The sequence below is a fragment of the Dermacentor andersoni genome, chromosome 4 (genome assembly GCF_023375885.2).
Source record: "Dermacentor andersoni chromosome 4, qqDerAnde1_hic_scaffold, whole genome shotgun sequence".
Taxonomy (NCBI): Eukaryota; Metazoa; Arthropoda; class Arachnida; order Ixodida; family Ixodidae; genus Dermacentor; species Dermacentor andersoni.
Genome location: NC_092817.1, coordinates 13,810,178 through 13,825,999, shown reverse-complemented (window position 1 = coordinate 13,825,999; position 15,822 = coordinate 13,810,178). Strand labels below are relative to the sequence as shown.

The 15,822-nt window shown below is 45.9% G+C and overlaps 1 protein-coding gene across 2 annotated transcripts; it reads left to right on the top strand.

Moving 5' to 3' along the window:
* Positions 1 to 5,732: 5,732 nt before the first annotated feature.
* LOC126535983 (receptor expression-enhancing protein 4-like) lies at positions 5,733 to 15,090 on the top strand. 2 transcript variants are annotated; one of them, XR_008613582.2, is made up of 4 exons: positions 5,733 to 8,484; positions 8,561 to 8,722; positions 11,998 to 12,425; positions 14,924 to 15,090. XR_008613582.2 is itself a non-coding variant. In XM_072287748.1 (3 exons), exons 2-3 carry the CDS (start codon positions 12,189 to 12,191, stop codon positions 15,035 to 15,037), a joined length of 351 nt encoding a protein of 116 aa, XP_072143849.1. In that variant the 5' UTR covers positions 5,733 to 8,722; positions 11,998 to 12,188; the 3' UTR covers positions 15,038 to 15,090. The 2 variants fall into 2 exon arrangements, 1 of the variants encoding a protein (XP_072143849.1); XM_072287748.1 differs by having other exon boundaries at positions 5,733 to 8,722.
* Positions 15,091 to 15,822: the final 732 nt, after the last annotated feature.

Here is a 15,822-nt window from a genome sequence, read left to right as displayed (position 1 = left end):
TGTTGTGTTCCAGACTTTCTGCTTAATAAGTTTGTGTGTTTTCAAAATATTCTAGGCGCGGCCTTCTTTTTCTCACGTATTTCCGACAACCAACGTTCACTTTCACCTTTGAACTTTGCTTGAACCAGTATTATAACAATAGATTTTTTTTTCTTCCGGTATACTTCTAATTTTCTGTCTACTTCAACCTGTGGCAACTGCACTTTCTATGCCTGCTTATGTTCTCGTAATGCTTTCTGTCGTTCATCGATCGCTTCGGGTATCACGCTGTTCCACCAGCTTTTTTGACTTCCTTTTTGTTTTCCAACAAACGTGTTGCTTCTCCTTCCTAATTTCTCTCGTCATTACATTTAGAAGCTCATTGTATTCCCACTTTTTGCTTGGCCATTTGCCGTGTTCTTTCTCGACTCCCGCGGCTATATTTGTTATTTGTTAAGCGTTCAAATTTGGACTGGCCATTCTTCGCTCCGTGCTCTCCTTCACAACTACATATCCCATTTTCAAAATGGTGCGTTTATGGCCAGTCCTTGTGTTACTACAGTCTTACTCGCCAATGGCTCAACTTATCTCAACTGATCTGAACTTATCATAAATATCTTCCGTCATCAGACAGTAACCAATAGTCGATTGCCTATTTCCAACTTCCCATCTGATCTGACCATCAGATTTACGGCCCGTAATTACGATAACGAGGTTACGTTGCTCACAAAGGTCCAGCAATAACTTCCTGTTGTTGTCGGTATAAACGTCTGGATCCTGTATGTGGGCATTCATGTCACCTAACAGGGTAATTTCGGCATTATTTCCGAAAACGCCTAATATCAGCACTTAGGCATTCCGCTAAGCCTTGGTTCTTCTCTCTGCAATGTTTTCTCGTTCATAAATACGTTAAGCCCAGCCAAGTTTTATTTCCACTCATTGTGCCTGAAAACCAAAGATGCCCTTGACACTTTGAATATGCTTTTTCCCATTTGAACATTCCGGCCCCCCTCCCTTTCCTTTCGATTTAGTTCTGTTGCAACCTTCCCAAACATAATTCTCAATGACTGGTGCATCTTTTAAGTCTCTAAGGTGCGTTTTTTATAACCGCATGCACCCCGATTTGTTCTCTATTTAACTGCTCCTCAATTTAAAAGCGCTTTTCCTTTCTTCTGGCGCCCTGCATGTTTATGCAGCCTATTGCATGGCGAGCTCGCTTTTTTTTTCCGCCTTTCTCTGTGGTACTAATCTGAGGTACCGCCACCTACCGGCCGTGGCCACTCAGACAGACCTCAAATGGCAGCTAGAAAAGGGCTTTGACTTTCAGTTTCCGCGTAACAGAATTATGTTTTCCCGCATACTCGATTTGCAATCCGAAGTTATCATGTCTGAAGCTTGTGCTTAAGTTGTATTTTACGCATTTTCTGACAATTTACCCTCAAAGATTCATTTAGTTCCATAAGGCTCTTGCGCTTGGCGGGGGCCATGTATGCTGCACTTCCGTAGACATGCGTGCCCGCGTTACGTACGTCGCTTGTGGTGTTAGTGGTGGTTGGTTTCTGAGTAACGTCGTCTAACGTCGGCAATCGTTTCGTTGTACATCCACTTTCACAGGGTGCAATGGAGGAGGCCTTTTTTTTTTTTTCTAAGAATACTGCAGGGAACCTGCTGAGAAATATGCGCACAAAGCCACAAACGTGCGAAACCCGCGCACAGCGTAGGCAGAATGTAGCTGTGATACCTTACGTTCACACACTATCCCACAATTTGGAAAAGGTGGCTCAGCGTTACGAGTGTTCGCTGCTCCCCATAAGCTGTAAAAGCTTTGTAGAATGACCGACCCGGAAGCAAGCCAGTAACGTGACTGCGGCATAAAGCACAGGCCGCCTTTTATTGAATACGCATAAGGGGCAGTCTATGAAATTCTTTTAAGGTGCGGAATAGTGTACATTGGCCATACTGGGAGATGTGTTAATGATAGGTTAAGGAAGCACGCAAACAATGTAAAAAAATCCGCGTGAAGGAAAAGATTTCGAAGGTTTTCTGGCAAGTCATTGTCTGACTTGCAGGGACTGTTCGCCCGACCTTGTAAACACTTTCGTTATTAAGAAGAGTAAAACTCGTGTTATACGGGAAATCGCAGAATCTTAACCGATTTCTAGAAGTGAACTTGAACTTTATTTCCATCATCGATGGAGGAGAGGAAAAAAAAGCTGTGTAAGCATGGGGATGTGTCAACATGGCATCCATCACGCTGTCAGACAAATAGTTGGCATATTTACGAATGCGCAGATGATTACACCGGGCTCGGACAGCATGTATATATTCGTGATTCATTCACAATAAATGTTTTTGGAAGTTCAGCACCCATCCTTGTCCTCTCGTCTCCATCCGTGTCTTCTTGCGCTACCGCCTTTTCAAATTCTTAGGATATATCACGCACTTTCCACTGTGTGTTTTGCGGGGCAAGGAGTAGTATACGCGCGCCGGCGCGTTTCGGCGGCAGGAAGCCCGCTCCTCTCCCCAGCCCCGCTGTAACATGATCGCCGCCTGCACGGCATGAATGGTTCCCGCCTGCTCTCGCGCGACGTGTTGGTGGGGAGAGTGAGGGGGCTGTATTCGTCTTAACATTCGGGGTCGCGGAAACCAGGCGGTTCGCTTGCCGCCGAACTCACAACTTTCTTTACCAGTGATCCAACAAGAAGCTGAAAAAGAAAGAAAAAAAAGGCCAGAACAAGTTTCGTCCCCTCAGGCTCCGGAGAAAAGCATTCCGTCCGCAAGCAGCAGCGCGAGTTCGAAAAGAAAGGAGACTTCACAGTCTCGAGCAGCGCCGCGCCGTCCGTCACGAATCACCCGAAGAAGATAATAATTATGGGGTTTTAACGTGCCAAAACCACTTTCTGATTATGAGGCACGCCGTAGTGGAGGACTCCGGAAATTTCGACCAGCTGGGGATCTTTAACGTGCACCTAAATCTAAGCACACGGGTGTTTTCGCATTTCGCCACCATCGAAATGCGGCCGCCATGGCCGGGGCACATGCTCAGTCTGAAGGATTAGACTGAATTGCGCGCAGCCAGTGGCACATAGCGAATGATAAATCATGAATGTGAACATAAAGCACTATTCCATTAAGAGGTCGGTGTGCTGTAGATATGCATATGAGCCGAAATCATACGTGTTAGATTTTTTATGAAGGAACGTATTTTTTGTTGCACCGAAGAGAAACGCGCTTACTGCGAGGATACAGTTGTCTGTTATGTATGAGTGCCTAACAGAGCGCTTGCCAGCCCAACTGGAACACCGGAAAGCGGCGTGCCGAGTGTCAAATCGGCAGCCCGCACCATGAGGGAAAACCTTGCATTGCTATTTGAAAATCGCCCACGCGGAAACTATGCGAGAAAACCTGGGCGAGCGCGAAGTGCTGCTGCAGAAGCGTGCAACAGAGAAAGTCTTGCTGGGACGCACTCGTAAAAAGGGATCCTCGAGCCTTTGGCAAACCATTTCTTGAAAGAAGAAACAAAAATTTAGAGAATGCGTAGTGGGACTCGGTGCCGTAGCAGATGAATTGCGCCGTCGTAGCAGCCAAATCATTTCTACTAAAAGGAAGAAAAGATTGGCTGAGAAGATTTCGAGATTGTGTTGCTGTAGGTGCAACACCGAAGTTATACTATTGATGCATTTACGTTACACAGTCCCGTAGCAAAGCAGGAACAGAAAACCCCTGGCGCTCCCCAGTCATCTCCTGCAAAATGAAGACATCAGCACTTTTATTAGGGGAAGTTAATTCTTAGTATGTCGCATAACGTTTGCTTGGGCTATTTGGCTCATGGGAAACATCATGGCGTGAAAGACGAGGACACAGGGCTCATTCTGTTTCTAGTCCTCTTTTTTTCTTGCGCCACTGTTTTTTTGTTTCCAGCGGTTTCCACATAATATGCATTTTCCTAACCGTAGTTCTATTCTTGGTTCAATACAATTCGCGTTCGCCTTTTGGCAAATGCTCAGCGTGCGTTCAGTGTTATCACCTCGTCGCGCATGTTCTTCCGAAATATTAAATTGTGAATTCATATCTGACCAATTCATTTTGAGTAAACAATATATCTGCGCCAGCTGTAGTAAATAGATGTTTAACTAGTTTTCTGACACTTTCCTTACGTCAAATATCCAAAAGAGGAGGATACGAATAGTCTTGCCGTGATAAATGAAATATAAAAAATTCACTGTGGAGCAAGGCCTGCATTAGTTTTTCTGTTTGGGAATGAAAGCATCACCGCTCGGTACTGCCTGCTGAGCGGAATTCAAGGACTCCTAGCTTCACAGTCTGTAATAATTCGCATAAGTTAACTTCAGGCTGAGCATACGTATGTTCTGGTGCACTTGTCGTTCACACGAGTGAAAGCGCTATTAGTTGATGCATAAAGGAGCTTGAGGGAGGCAAAGAAAGATGCCAAGCATCGTAAAACGCGTCTCTTTTTAGTGGTGGCTGAATGCAGTGGGTGGGGAAGGCGCTTCTGTGTTGCAGCTCTTGGCGCGGAGGCGGAGAGTCCGGGTGGAAGAGGGGGGTGACATTTCTGGAGAGGAGACGCTTGTGGGAGGGAGTAGGAGGAAAACTAGCAGTGCAGCGAACGTGGCAGCGCGCCGAGGGCAGCGCTAACAGAGCGATGCGATGTCTGGTCGCACTAACCGCTTCAGCGCTCCGCCCCAGAGATTCGTCGGCGCTCTATGATGGCATCTCGGAGGCCATGTTTAGGGCGGTAGGTACGTTTAATTTAGTGACGTTTGCTTTGTTAAACCCCAAATATTTCTAGAAGTTTAGTGTTTAAATTACAGTAAAAAAGAATTAGCGAAAATTCATAATATATACCACAGCCCACGTGAAATTCCGCATGTTTACAGAATTAATCCTTGCAAGCATCCCGAGAATTTCCCTTAAAGAAGCATGGCCGGTTAATTCACATATTTACGCGTACGACGAGTTTCATATTGCTTCAGAAAACGGTCCCACACACATATATCGCTGTTTCTGAACGCATTGCGCTATAATGCAGCTGTGTATATATGTAATAGTCACGAAAAGTATAAATTATGTAAGCATAACAATGTATTACCTTCACCTATAACAAATTTCCCTAGTGAGAATTTTATAAGTATAGACCGACAGACAGGAATTGATATAAAAATTAAATTATGCTACTCATCGGCCTCGGGCGTTGGTCCGACGCGTTGCCATCGTACCGAGCCGGCGACCAACTGGCGGGTCGGGAGTCAGTCTGACAGAGAGGTTGGCAAGACGCCCTCTGCCGACTGCCCGCCGGTAAAGGCGGCGGCCGTTGTCATACCGACCTCTCGCCAACCTTCGCTGGCCAATATAGTCGTTTGACGATCATTTCCCGACGATCGGCCAAGCAGCGGCAGTTGGCCAAGGTTGCTTGGGAATAAGACATAGTTATTTTAATTCCCTCTACGTCGTTTCGTTCACGTTAGTGTATAGGTTCGCGCACATATCCATGCGCGACTGAACCAGCTTCTCGGCAGGTAAGAACTTCCTCCGATACTGCACCACACCAAGACTGCGGAAACCAAGTGTCGCCCTTTCAAGAGCGCATAACTATTCGCCCATTGAAGACACATTAAGGTTCCGGACATCTGAGACAACTAGTTATAACAACCAGATTTCCGAGTTTCGTGAACATCGTTATGATTAGACATGTGCGTTGTCAGAGTTCAACGCGACCGAAACGAGTGGCCCGGTTTAGTGCACAAATGACATGACGTGAACTCGCGTGTAGGATAGCGTTAGCTAGGCATTGAACGTAAATAAAATAAGGCAACCAGGTGTGCTCAAGGTTGCACTGGCATCACGAGGTCCACGTAGATTAGTGAAAAAGTCATCACAGATTTACTACATGATGCCTGAGGCTATGGCATAATAGTCTCATATAATGGTCTCATACTGAGAAGTCGCACATGGCAGCGGCCCTTTTCTTTTTTGCACACTTGTGATGGGGGCCCTGCGTCCAACGGTGGATTTCGGAATGTCACGGTAGTTACGAGAGTTTCGTATTGGGAACTCCGGAGTTGGAACGATTCCGGAATCATTCCGCATTTCAAACAACCGGAATGGAATGGGAATGAAATGATGGCACCAGTCGGTGGGTAGATGGAATGTGAATGGAATGTTAGCCTGAGATTCCGTAATGTAGTTGGAATGGAATGAGCACATAGTCCTGAATAGCTAAATGTTGATTTTAAGTGAAACTACAAACCCGGTAAGTTTGCGAATTAGACTAAACTTGGCCAATTTATTCAATTTCTCAATGTTCCTCAGTACTGGGCTCTTTCAGTATCTATCGATGTACGTGACTACATTTGTCACGGTGATTACAAAGAAAGCTGTATTCCGCACATTTTACGCTTCTGAAGACCCGGAAATCTTTCTCCATTACAACGTTGAAAAGAATTCAGAGACATCAATGTTTAGTTACTATTTTAGCAGTGTTGAGGTAATGCCGTTAAGCTTCTGCGAGTCAACTGCGCCTTGTCTACCGCTGCTCGCGCCGGTCAGATTTTTTGTTTTTTTTCAGTCGGCGTAACATCTGCTGATATATAGCGCGTTTTTTTTTTTTTTTACGGCCTTTCTTATTGCCAGGGCACAAACAGATTGCCTGTGCAACGCCTCTCTTGAGCATAATGTCCATAATTTTATGGACATTATGGACACAGCTATGCAACCGTTGTTTTTAATATTAAAATAAAGTGCACCAAGACCATACGCCTCTTTTCTCCGGTGACTGTATCAAAACAGCACTGTAACATCATTTACCGTTTCTAATTAGTGCACGGATGATGCAACAGGTCCTTAACTACATTATGTAATATCTTCTAAATGATCTATATACAAAGGTTTAAAATGTTACATAGTCCTGTATTGTGTTTATGTGTGTTTTAATTCGAGTTAAATTTTATTTATTTCTCTGTCTAGTCCTATTACACGTGTACTCATCTTGTGCACTCATTTTGTGCATGTGTTTAGTGAAATTGCGAAACAAAGTTTTTAAAGTAGGGGCCCTGTATTCGCTAGACATGTGCTCTACTATCCGAGTGTTCGCGCAGTGCTTTTGTTAGGGCTAATGCTAAAGTTTTCACTGCGCATAGGCAGATAGATTTTGGCCGAAGCCAAAACTGACACAATTTTTCTTTCTGTATGTCTTTTCTTCTTTTCTTTCTTTCTTTCTTTATTTATTTATTTATTTTCGAGAGAGAGAGAGAGAGAGAGAGAGAGAGAACAATAGATATTAGAGGGATAGCAGGCGATAACGTGATGCGGAGAGACAACAGGCCACGCAGCGTGTTTCTCCTCGTGCGAAAAGATATTACGTAATGTTATTCATAACGTTGCGAAGACTTCAAAATTATGTTTTTGGTAACTATACGCACGCAAGGGAGGCCCGAGTAGTAGACAATTGTACCGAATAAAGCGTTTCAGTTACTGAAATTGAAGGAATGGAACGGTTCAGTTCATCCCCTTCAGGGGTGGGAATGGTCCAGCTCTCACCATTCTGATGAGATAAAAGGTGTGGTATCGCGGGGATCGTCACTCCGGAGTGAAGTGCAAATAGAATGTAGGGGCCCTCTCTGCAGCACTGGTAGATATTAGGTCAAGCAGTTCACACAGACAGATGAGAGCTTGTCCTGTGCGACGCCTCTTTTGAGCAGGTAAGGGCCATAACTCTATGAAAACAGTTATGGAACCATTGTTTTTAATTTTAAAATAATGTGCGCCACGCTGTGAGCGCTTTACAAAGCCCCCTAAGCTAGAGCTCTCTCATAGTGCCTTCGTATCTGTGTTTTCTTTCATCCAGGTACTTGGAAGATTCCGCAGGAACACAGCGAGAACTGCTCCTCCTGGTCCGTCGGCTCCGCTGCAAGATGGACGACGAAACCTCCAAAGCGGCGGCGCCCTTCCTACGAAGGATGCCGACGGCAGCGCTTCGTCGTCGACTGGTGGAGCTAAACGGAGACCTGCTCGAGAATTCTAAGAGTCTGGAAGACTCGTCCGACGACGATGCGACGCATGTTAAGATATATGGGGTTTTATGTGCCAAAACCACTTTCTTATTATGAGGCACGCCGTAGTGGAGGACTCCGGAAATTTCGGCCACCTGGGATTCTTTAACGTGCACCTAAATCTAAGTACACGGGTGTTTTCGCATTTCGCTCCCATCGAAATGCGGCCGCCGTGGCCGGGATTCGATCCCGCGACCTCGTGCTCAGCAGCTCAACACTATAGCCACTGAGCAACCACGGCGGGTGATGCGACGCATTCATCTCTATACGCGGTGTAGACGAGACAAATACAATCCTCCTTGGTACCGCTGCCGACGAAGGCTTCTTCTTCGTGGACCACGTTATCAGCAGATTTTCGGAGTCCGGCTACTTACTGACCCGATGGCCCAAGTCGCAGGGAGTAGGTAACGTTGCCACCTTCGTGGAAGAATACGAGGTGAACAAGAGTACTCAGCTCCGTTAAGCACATGGAGACATTTGGTTTTGACAGGCTCAATTGTCCTTCTTTATAGAGGGCTTCCCACTTCCCGAGGCTGCAGTTGAACACTTGCGGGCCCTATAAACGCAAGGCCAAGACTCTTGTCGGTTATGCCGAGAAAGAAGAGAGCGTGTATTTAGCGTGTTCAATGTGCGGTTTTTGAAAAAGACTGGCATCATGCTCAGCTCAAGCACATGTACGTATAATTTATCGTCTATATTTTACGGCAATATCGATTTAACAACTTGTGATCAATTGGAAACGAAAAATTTTATAAATATTCGGACTCCTTTATTGCGCACAATTTGCCATTATCATTCTCGGTCGCTAATATTTCAGCGTACAAAGCTGGAAGCCTTCCAGGGGCTTTGTTTGTAGAAAGGAGGAAGTTTAACCATAATATACACGTAGCAGCGCAATGCGACAGGGACCAAGCATAAGAAGACACACAGCGCTAGCTTTCAAAGTTAGCGCTGTGTATGTGTCTTCCTACTCTTGGTCCCTGTCGTATTGCGCTGCTCCGTGTCTATTACGAATCCAAACTACCTAGCCCGGCAACGTGCCCCATCAAGTTTAACCAGTTGCACCTGGTTCGCTACCCCAGACTGGGGGAGGAAAAACGGGAACACAATGAAAAAGGTAAGGGGAAAAGAAGTGATGCGTGTGTACACAAAACAGCCTTCACAGCGGCGCATTCGAAGGCGGTTACAGAGCGGCCTATGACCGTTCTTAAAAAGCTCTGCAATGGCTTTCTGCACGGATGACGGTCTATTCTAGGGTCCCAGTTTGTTAATTTGGAAAGTGTCAGAGGCCAGATGATGAAAAAAAAAAGCTGAAGTTGGCCTCAGCTATAGTGTTTTCTGAGCCAGCTACTTAGGTTTAGGTAAGAGAACAGCGGAATAAAGAAAGGATGGGAACGAAATAAATGAACAACCTAAACTCCAAAGGAACTGCATGCAGGCGCCTTTTACAAAGCTTGACAATTGCCTCAGCCTTTGCTCGGTGCTGTCTTCTACCTTATTGGATGTGCAAACAGATCGAACTGTTAGCAGTTTTCATGCCGAAGACGATTGATCATGTGCTCTGAGTTCGTTCGCGTAAGAGAGTAAATAAACGACGGTATCTCAGGCGCCTATCGACAAATGGATATTTTCTGACAGAGAAATCTTGGTCAAAACAACGGGTGATGAAAACCGCCGTGTACTTACTGAGAACCAACTCGATGTGCGACTGCAAGGGATGCTTCCAGGTTTCTTTCTTCTTTAAAAAAATCTTTCTTTCATGAGCGTAAGCTTTTCTCCAGGAAACATAGCGTTGAGGCAAAGCACATAGTTTTGTCGTGCACACTCAATTACGCTGGCGTTCTAGTGCGCGCTACTGCGCTGTGCTGAACGAACGTGAGGCAGAGGACGCCGTCCGCTAAAGCTGCACTAACATAAACAAGGCTTTATAATAGGCGTACTCCATCCAAAATTGTATTGCTATTCGCCTTTAACGCAAAGGAGAGCACTTACAAGGCAATAATAGCTGATGATGATTATGAGCTAGCTCAATATACCCTCGCATATGCAACAAGCAATTGAGGGAAACTTGGTGGGACTAGTGCACTCGCTGCCTGCTGCCATAGCATTTTTTTCCAGTTATCTGTTTATAGTCACGGTACAGTAATATCTTACAATATATGACTGCGAAAGGCTCCAAGTATGGCTCCATCAGCATGGGGGGAGCTGTGCCTAGTAGTGATATTGTTCTTACCACGCATATTGGAGCCACGCCCATTTCAATGCTTACCACGCGATAACCTCACAAAAGGTTAACGTTCATGAAAAGGACCACGCAACCGGGCAGGGTTTCATTCGAACACAATGCCGTAACTTGAGAAGCGAGCTTTATGAGTGCTTCGATACCGACCCGTGACCACCACTGAGCCCTCTGCTGAGAACTACAAATGCTATCAATCTTCACGGCGGCGTTGGTGTATCGGAAAACATGCTGCGTGATTGATTTAGTCATAACATTTACAACAAAAGAATTCGCGCAGAACTCATTTACGATGACTGCCAAAGCATGCGAAAAGCCGAAACGCGTTATATGCATGAGGCGTACTGGAACCGCGCTCCGCTCACGCGCTTCCCACGTGACACACGCTGCTCCTCCTGGCGGCGCAGCTGCGAAGTCCGCGCATAGCGAGTGACACACACACTGTGACCCAAGTTGGCGTCGAAGAGTTTCATTGCGGAGCGACACGTACCCAGTGGCACCTACGCAGAGGCACATATATACCCAGACCCGCGCAGACGGTCCACATTTTTAGACTCCGCTACCTCTGTGTTCAGCCCACGTTTTCAGATTGGACAATCTTCCGGATCAGCCCATATTTTGGTGGGATAGGTGGATAGCTAATTAGCTGGAAATAAAACTGGTGCGACAATGCCAAGACTGCTATCGACGCATTGTAGATCGATGCATTAGAGATAGTCCAGAGAAAGGCTGTTCGTTTCATTTTATTTTTCTGCCGCCGTAATTACCGTCTCAGGAATAGTCCAGCCTAACGGTATCAAGACCGTACAGACCGGAAGAAAATTGTTACGTCTGAAATGTTCATACTTACTATTCAATGGCAAACTCATCGTGGATCCCACATCCTATATAGCTCCTGTAACAACCCGTCATATTCATGTTTTGGCCTTAAGTCCGTACTTTAGCAGAACTAATCTCTTCAAGTTTTTCGGTCTCTCCGAACAGTCGCAGAATGGAATGAGCTTCCACACGCAAGTATTCACTCTCTAGAAACATTAGAATCCGCTGTATAGTTATGTCTAGAGATTTCCTTCACCCTTATTTTTTTTTCTCTTTGGCTGTTATAGAATGATGTCGCATGAGTGTCGGAAACGCTGTATTACGCATTACTTCCACTTCTAGCTCTGCTGTTATAATATTGAACTGCTATTGTGCACGCATTATTGCGATATGTTCTCTATATCTTGCCTCTCCTGCTTGAGCATTTCATGCCTTCATGCTGCAGTGTTCAATGAATGCATGAATGAATGAGCATTAATATAGTAGAACGACCATTGCCCATAGTCGACGGGACCAGCCGGTATATATGGCGTTTCAGCAAGCGTGAAAATGATGGGTAGTACATGGACTTGCTTAAAATTCGTCCTTCAGGCTTCAAACTACTTTGCGACTTTCGTAAATTGATCACATTCAAGAAAAATATTGCGTTATAAATTTAACAATTCACCACGTTTATGCGTTCGCGTAGAGCATTACCTTCGTGCGTTTAGAAACGATGTGATTTCTCGGACGTTTAGACATATAAAGCGTAACAAATAATGCCACTTTCGTTCATGTGGATGAGGATTACATATATAATTCGGTCAGCAGAGACGTTTATCATAAACTTTCCGTTACGGCGTTGTTATCTCTATTGGTGCTGTTGTAATTTTTATTTATTTATTTTTGCAGAACATAGAGAAATGAAGCGGCCAAGGTACCTTATACGTCAACCTCTCCACGACAACCCATGTATAACAGAGAAGGACAGAGGTGATCGAAAGACGTGCCACTGGCATCTAGGCTCTACATCCACGCCCACCAATCAAAGCAGTCTGGCAACTGGGCAGCGCTGATAAGAAGAAGAAGTGACGAGGCGCAAAATGAGCTTGTGTTCGTGCTGTCGAATCATGCTGGCGCTCGGCCTTCTCTGGCCGGTGTACGCCTCGTTCAAGACCATCGAGGAGAGGAATAACGGCCACAAGGCGGTTTTCCTGCTCAGGTACTGGGTCAGCATTGGCACCTACCTACTCCTGGACTGCACGATCGAGATCTTCTTCGGCGCCCACTTCACGGACTTCATCAGCGGACTAAGGCTGGCCGCCTTCGTCTGGGTACTGGTACGCGCTGCCGTTCGAACAGACCGCCCCGATATTCTCTACGAAAGGGTACCGGTGGATACCTACGCATAGGTTGGAATCGGTGATAAGCGAAGCTTTCTTTGATGTAGATGTATTATAGCCTAGTAGTAGTGGCACATACCCGCACTGGGGGATCGGCCAAGAGCTGGGTAGTTCAAAATAAAATAAAAAAATCTCTAAAGGAATCAAACAAAATTTGAGAATAGGTAGATTATAATGAATGGATAGATTTTCGATACTGATTTGATCAAAATGAAGGATTAACTGAAAGCGAAGATGCAACTACTTAAGCTCATCTTGGTGGAAAGAAAATGAAATATTAAGGTCTGAATTTATGGTATAAATCTCATTGACCTCGACGAGAAAACCGTGGATGGCAGCGCAAACTTTCCCGTCACTGCACCCATGGGTTGAGGCCCTCGGGAATAATCGAACAGCCAAATCTAATCCGTGATGCTTGCCGAAGTGTGTTCTCCTCACTTCTCGGTCGCCCGCAGCACACTTCGCTCAGCGCACGCTCTGGTCCCATTTCGTTCCCTTCTTGCTAAGCAGTCGGCGGCTGCGGTTGCCCACGTCTTCACTTGTCTGTAGTCGATTTCTGCAATTTCCTGTCGCCGACGCCTTCACTTCTTGGCTATCGTTCTGCTCGCCTGTTCGGGCACATACACGCAGTGGCACATACCCATTCTAGGGAACGGACCGAGAAAGTTCACTTGCGAAGTGGCCAGTTGCACGTGCCAAGGTCCTATTATCGACAAGGCAGCAACCAGGGGCAAAAAGAGGCAAATAAAACTGCGCTCTAAAATACGCCAGAATTTCGGCTTGGAGCCCTCCACTACGTACGGCGTCCCTCATAAACCACTGCAGTTTCGGGACAATAGATTCCCCATTTTTTTACCTTTCTTATTCATCATCATCATCATCATCATCATCATCATCATCATCAGCCTAGTTACGCCCACTGCAGGGCAAAGGCCTCTCCCATACTTCTCTAACTACCCCGGTCATGTACTAATTGTGGCCATGTTGTCCCTGCAAACGTCTTAATCTCATCCGCCCACCTAACTTTCTGCCGCCCCCTGCTACGCTTCCCTTCCCTTGGAATCCAGTCCGTAACCCTTAATGACCATCGGTTATCTTCCCTTCTCATTACATGTCCAGCCCATGCCAATTTCTTTTTCTTGATTTCAACTAAGATGTCATTTACCCGCGTTTGTTCCCTCACCCAATCTGCTCTTTTCTTATCCCTTAACGTTACACCCATCATTCTTCTTTCCATAGCTCGTTGCGTCGTCCTCAATTTCAGCAGAACCCTTTTCGTAAGCCTCCAGGTTTCTGCCTCGTAGGTGAGTACTGGTAAGACACAGCTGTTATACACTTTCCTCTTGAGGGATAGTGGCAACCTCCTGTTCATGATTTGAGAATGCCTGCCAAACGCACCCCAGCCCATTCTTATTCTTCTGGTTATTTCAGTCTCATGATCCGGATCCGTGGTCACTACCTGCCCCAAGTAGATGTATTCCCTTACCACTTCCAGTGCCTCGCTACCTATTGTAAACTGCTGTTCTCTTGCGAGACTGTTAAACATTACTTTAGTTTTTTGCAGATTAATTTTCAGACCCACCCTTTGGCTTTGCCTCTCCAGGTCAGTGAGCATGCATTGCAATTGGTCTCCTGAGTTACTAAGCAAGGCAATATCATCAGCGAATCGCAAGTTGCTAAGGTATTCTCCATCAACTTTTATCCCCAATTCTTCCCACTCCAGGTCTCTGAATACCTCCTGTAAACATGCTGTGAATAGCATTGGAGAGATCGTATCTCCCTGTCTGACGCCTTTCTTTATTGGGATTTTGTTGCTGTCTTTGTGGAGGGCTACGGTGGTTTATTTATTTATTTCGCTTATGTCAGTGTCTTGTGCTGCGCTGTTCGAATTCGAAATTATCAACCAACTAGCCGAAATTCGGACATTATCAAGCATGTATTCAGTGCTGTCCTACGTGTTTAGCGTCACCAATAGCCACTGCCGCCTGCAACGCTCAGGCCCTCTCGTTCCGCCTGAACGCACAAAGCAGCTCCCGCATGACGTTGGCGCCCTGTGCGCCCTCATCTGTCCTTGTTCAATGCTGCGCTGTTCAAAATTCAAGATACTGCCTGCCTAAAGGGCATCTTGAACCAGAGCATGCATATCAAGGTGTCCATCATCGTCTATGGGGAGCTTTGTGACGTCAAACCGTATCAGACACCTCTAGAGCTCCCACCCCCAACAAGGCAGTTGAATCGAGGGGTGTACATACTATGTGAGCCCCATACGACAAACCAACTTAAAGTTCTACTCTCTCGCTTTGGTCCGGAATCTTTTGATAAATACGACATGCTTTACCGCTGCGAAGTGTATTAGTTTGTTATTGCTACTATGATGCTATATGTCGTAACAACGCTCTGAATACTCAGCCCAGTCTGTTCATTTTTTTTTTCAGGTACAAGCGCCGGAGGACTTTTATGAAAGTTTCGTTCGACCTCGAATGAAACTGTTGGAGCCGACTGCCGACAAGTTGCAGGGGGAATTGGAGCAATTCACGATTTTCATGTAAAGCAAATATCAAAGCATTCAACAACAAATACATGTCGTTATTTTTCGCTATCATTGCGACCTTCGCGTTCGTTGTGTTTTGGTAGACGTGCAGTTTTGCATAAGTAGTTGTGTACGTGATGCCTGCTGCTTACGCATAAATGCTGCTACCAACAACCACACAAACACTTAATTGGCATGGAAATCAAAAGGTAGGAAACTCAGAAACATCAACATTTGTATGAAATATGCCCATTGTATTATACAACTACCGGACAGTTTCGCTGGAAACGTCATCCACATCAGATAGGCATTCAAGAAAGAACTAGGAGCGCATGATTGGCCGTCTATCTTGACTCTCCTTGACTGAGCGCATCGTATACACGGACGCGGCACTGCCTGCAGACGACGCTAGTAACACCTGTCATGCGACTGCGTGGTACGACCAGACAGATGAAAATCAGAACCGCCGCCATCATATATTAGCAGAAGCAATGTCCAGCACCCGCGCTGAGCTAATGGCCATCCTAGATTGTTTGGAGTGGGCCCTCGCAACTTAGTCTCAAACTGACCCTGTTCACCATCATGTGTACACAGATTCCCAGGCTGCCCATCGGGCATGTGCTAATGTTATTTACACAGATCCCGTACTGCAGAAGATCCGGCACCAGGCACGCCTGCTCCGCGAATGCGGTCACGATGTTACCATTCACTGGGTCCCTGCGCACTGCCGTATCCCCGGAAACGAGAAGGCTCATAGACTGGCGCGCGCTCATCTCTCTACCGCGCTAGCCAGAGCCTCCGATA

Bases quoted from the DNA above. Each gene is read 5' to 3' on its own strand.
- LOC126535983 (XM_072287748.1), top strand. From the start codon at position 12,189: ATGAGCTTGTGTTCGTGCTGTCGAATCATGCTGGCGCTCGGCCTTCTC. The intron at 12,426-14,923 runs GTACGCGCTGCC...TTTTTTTTTCAG, and splicing joins CCGCCTTCGTCTGGGTACTG to GTACAAGCGCCGGAGGACTT.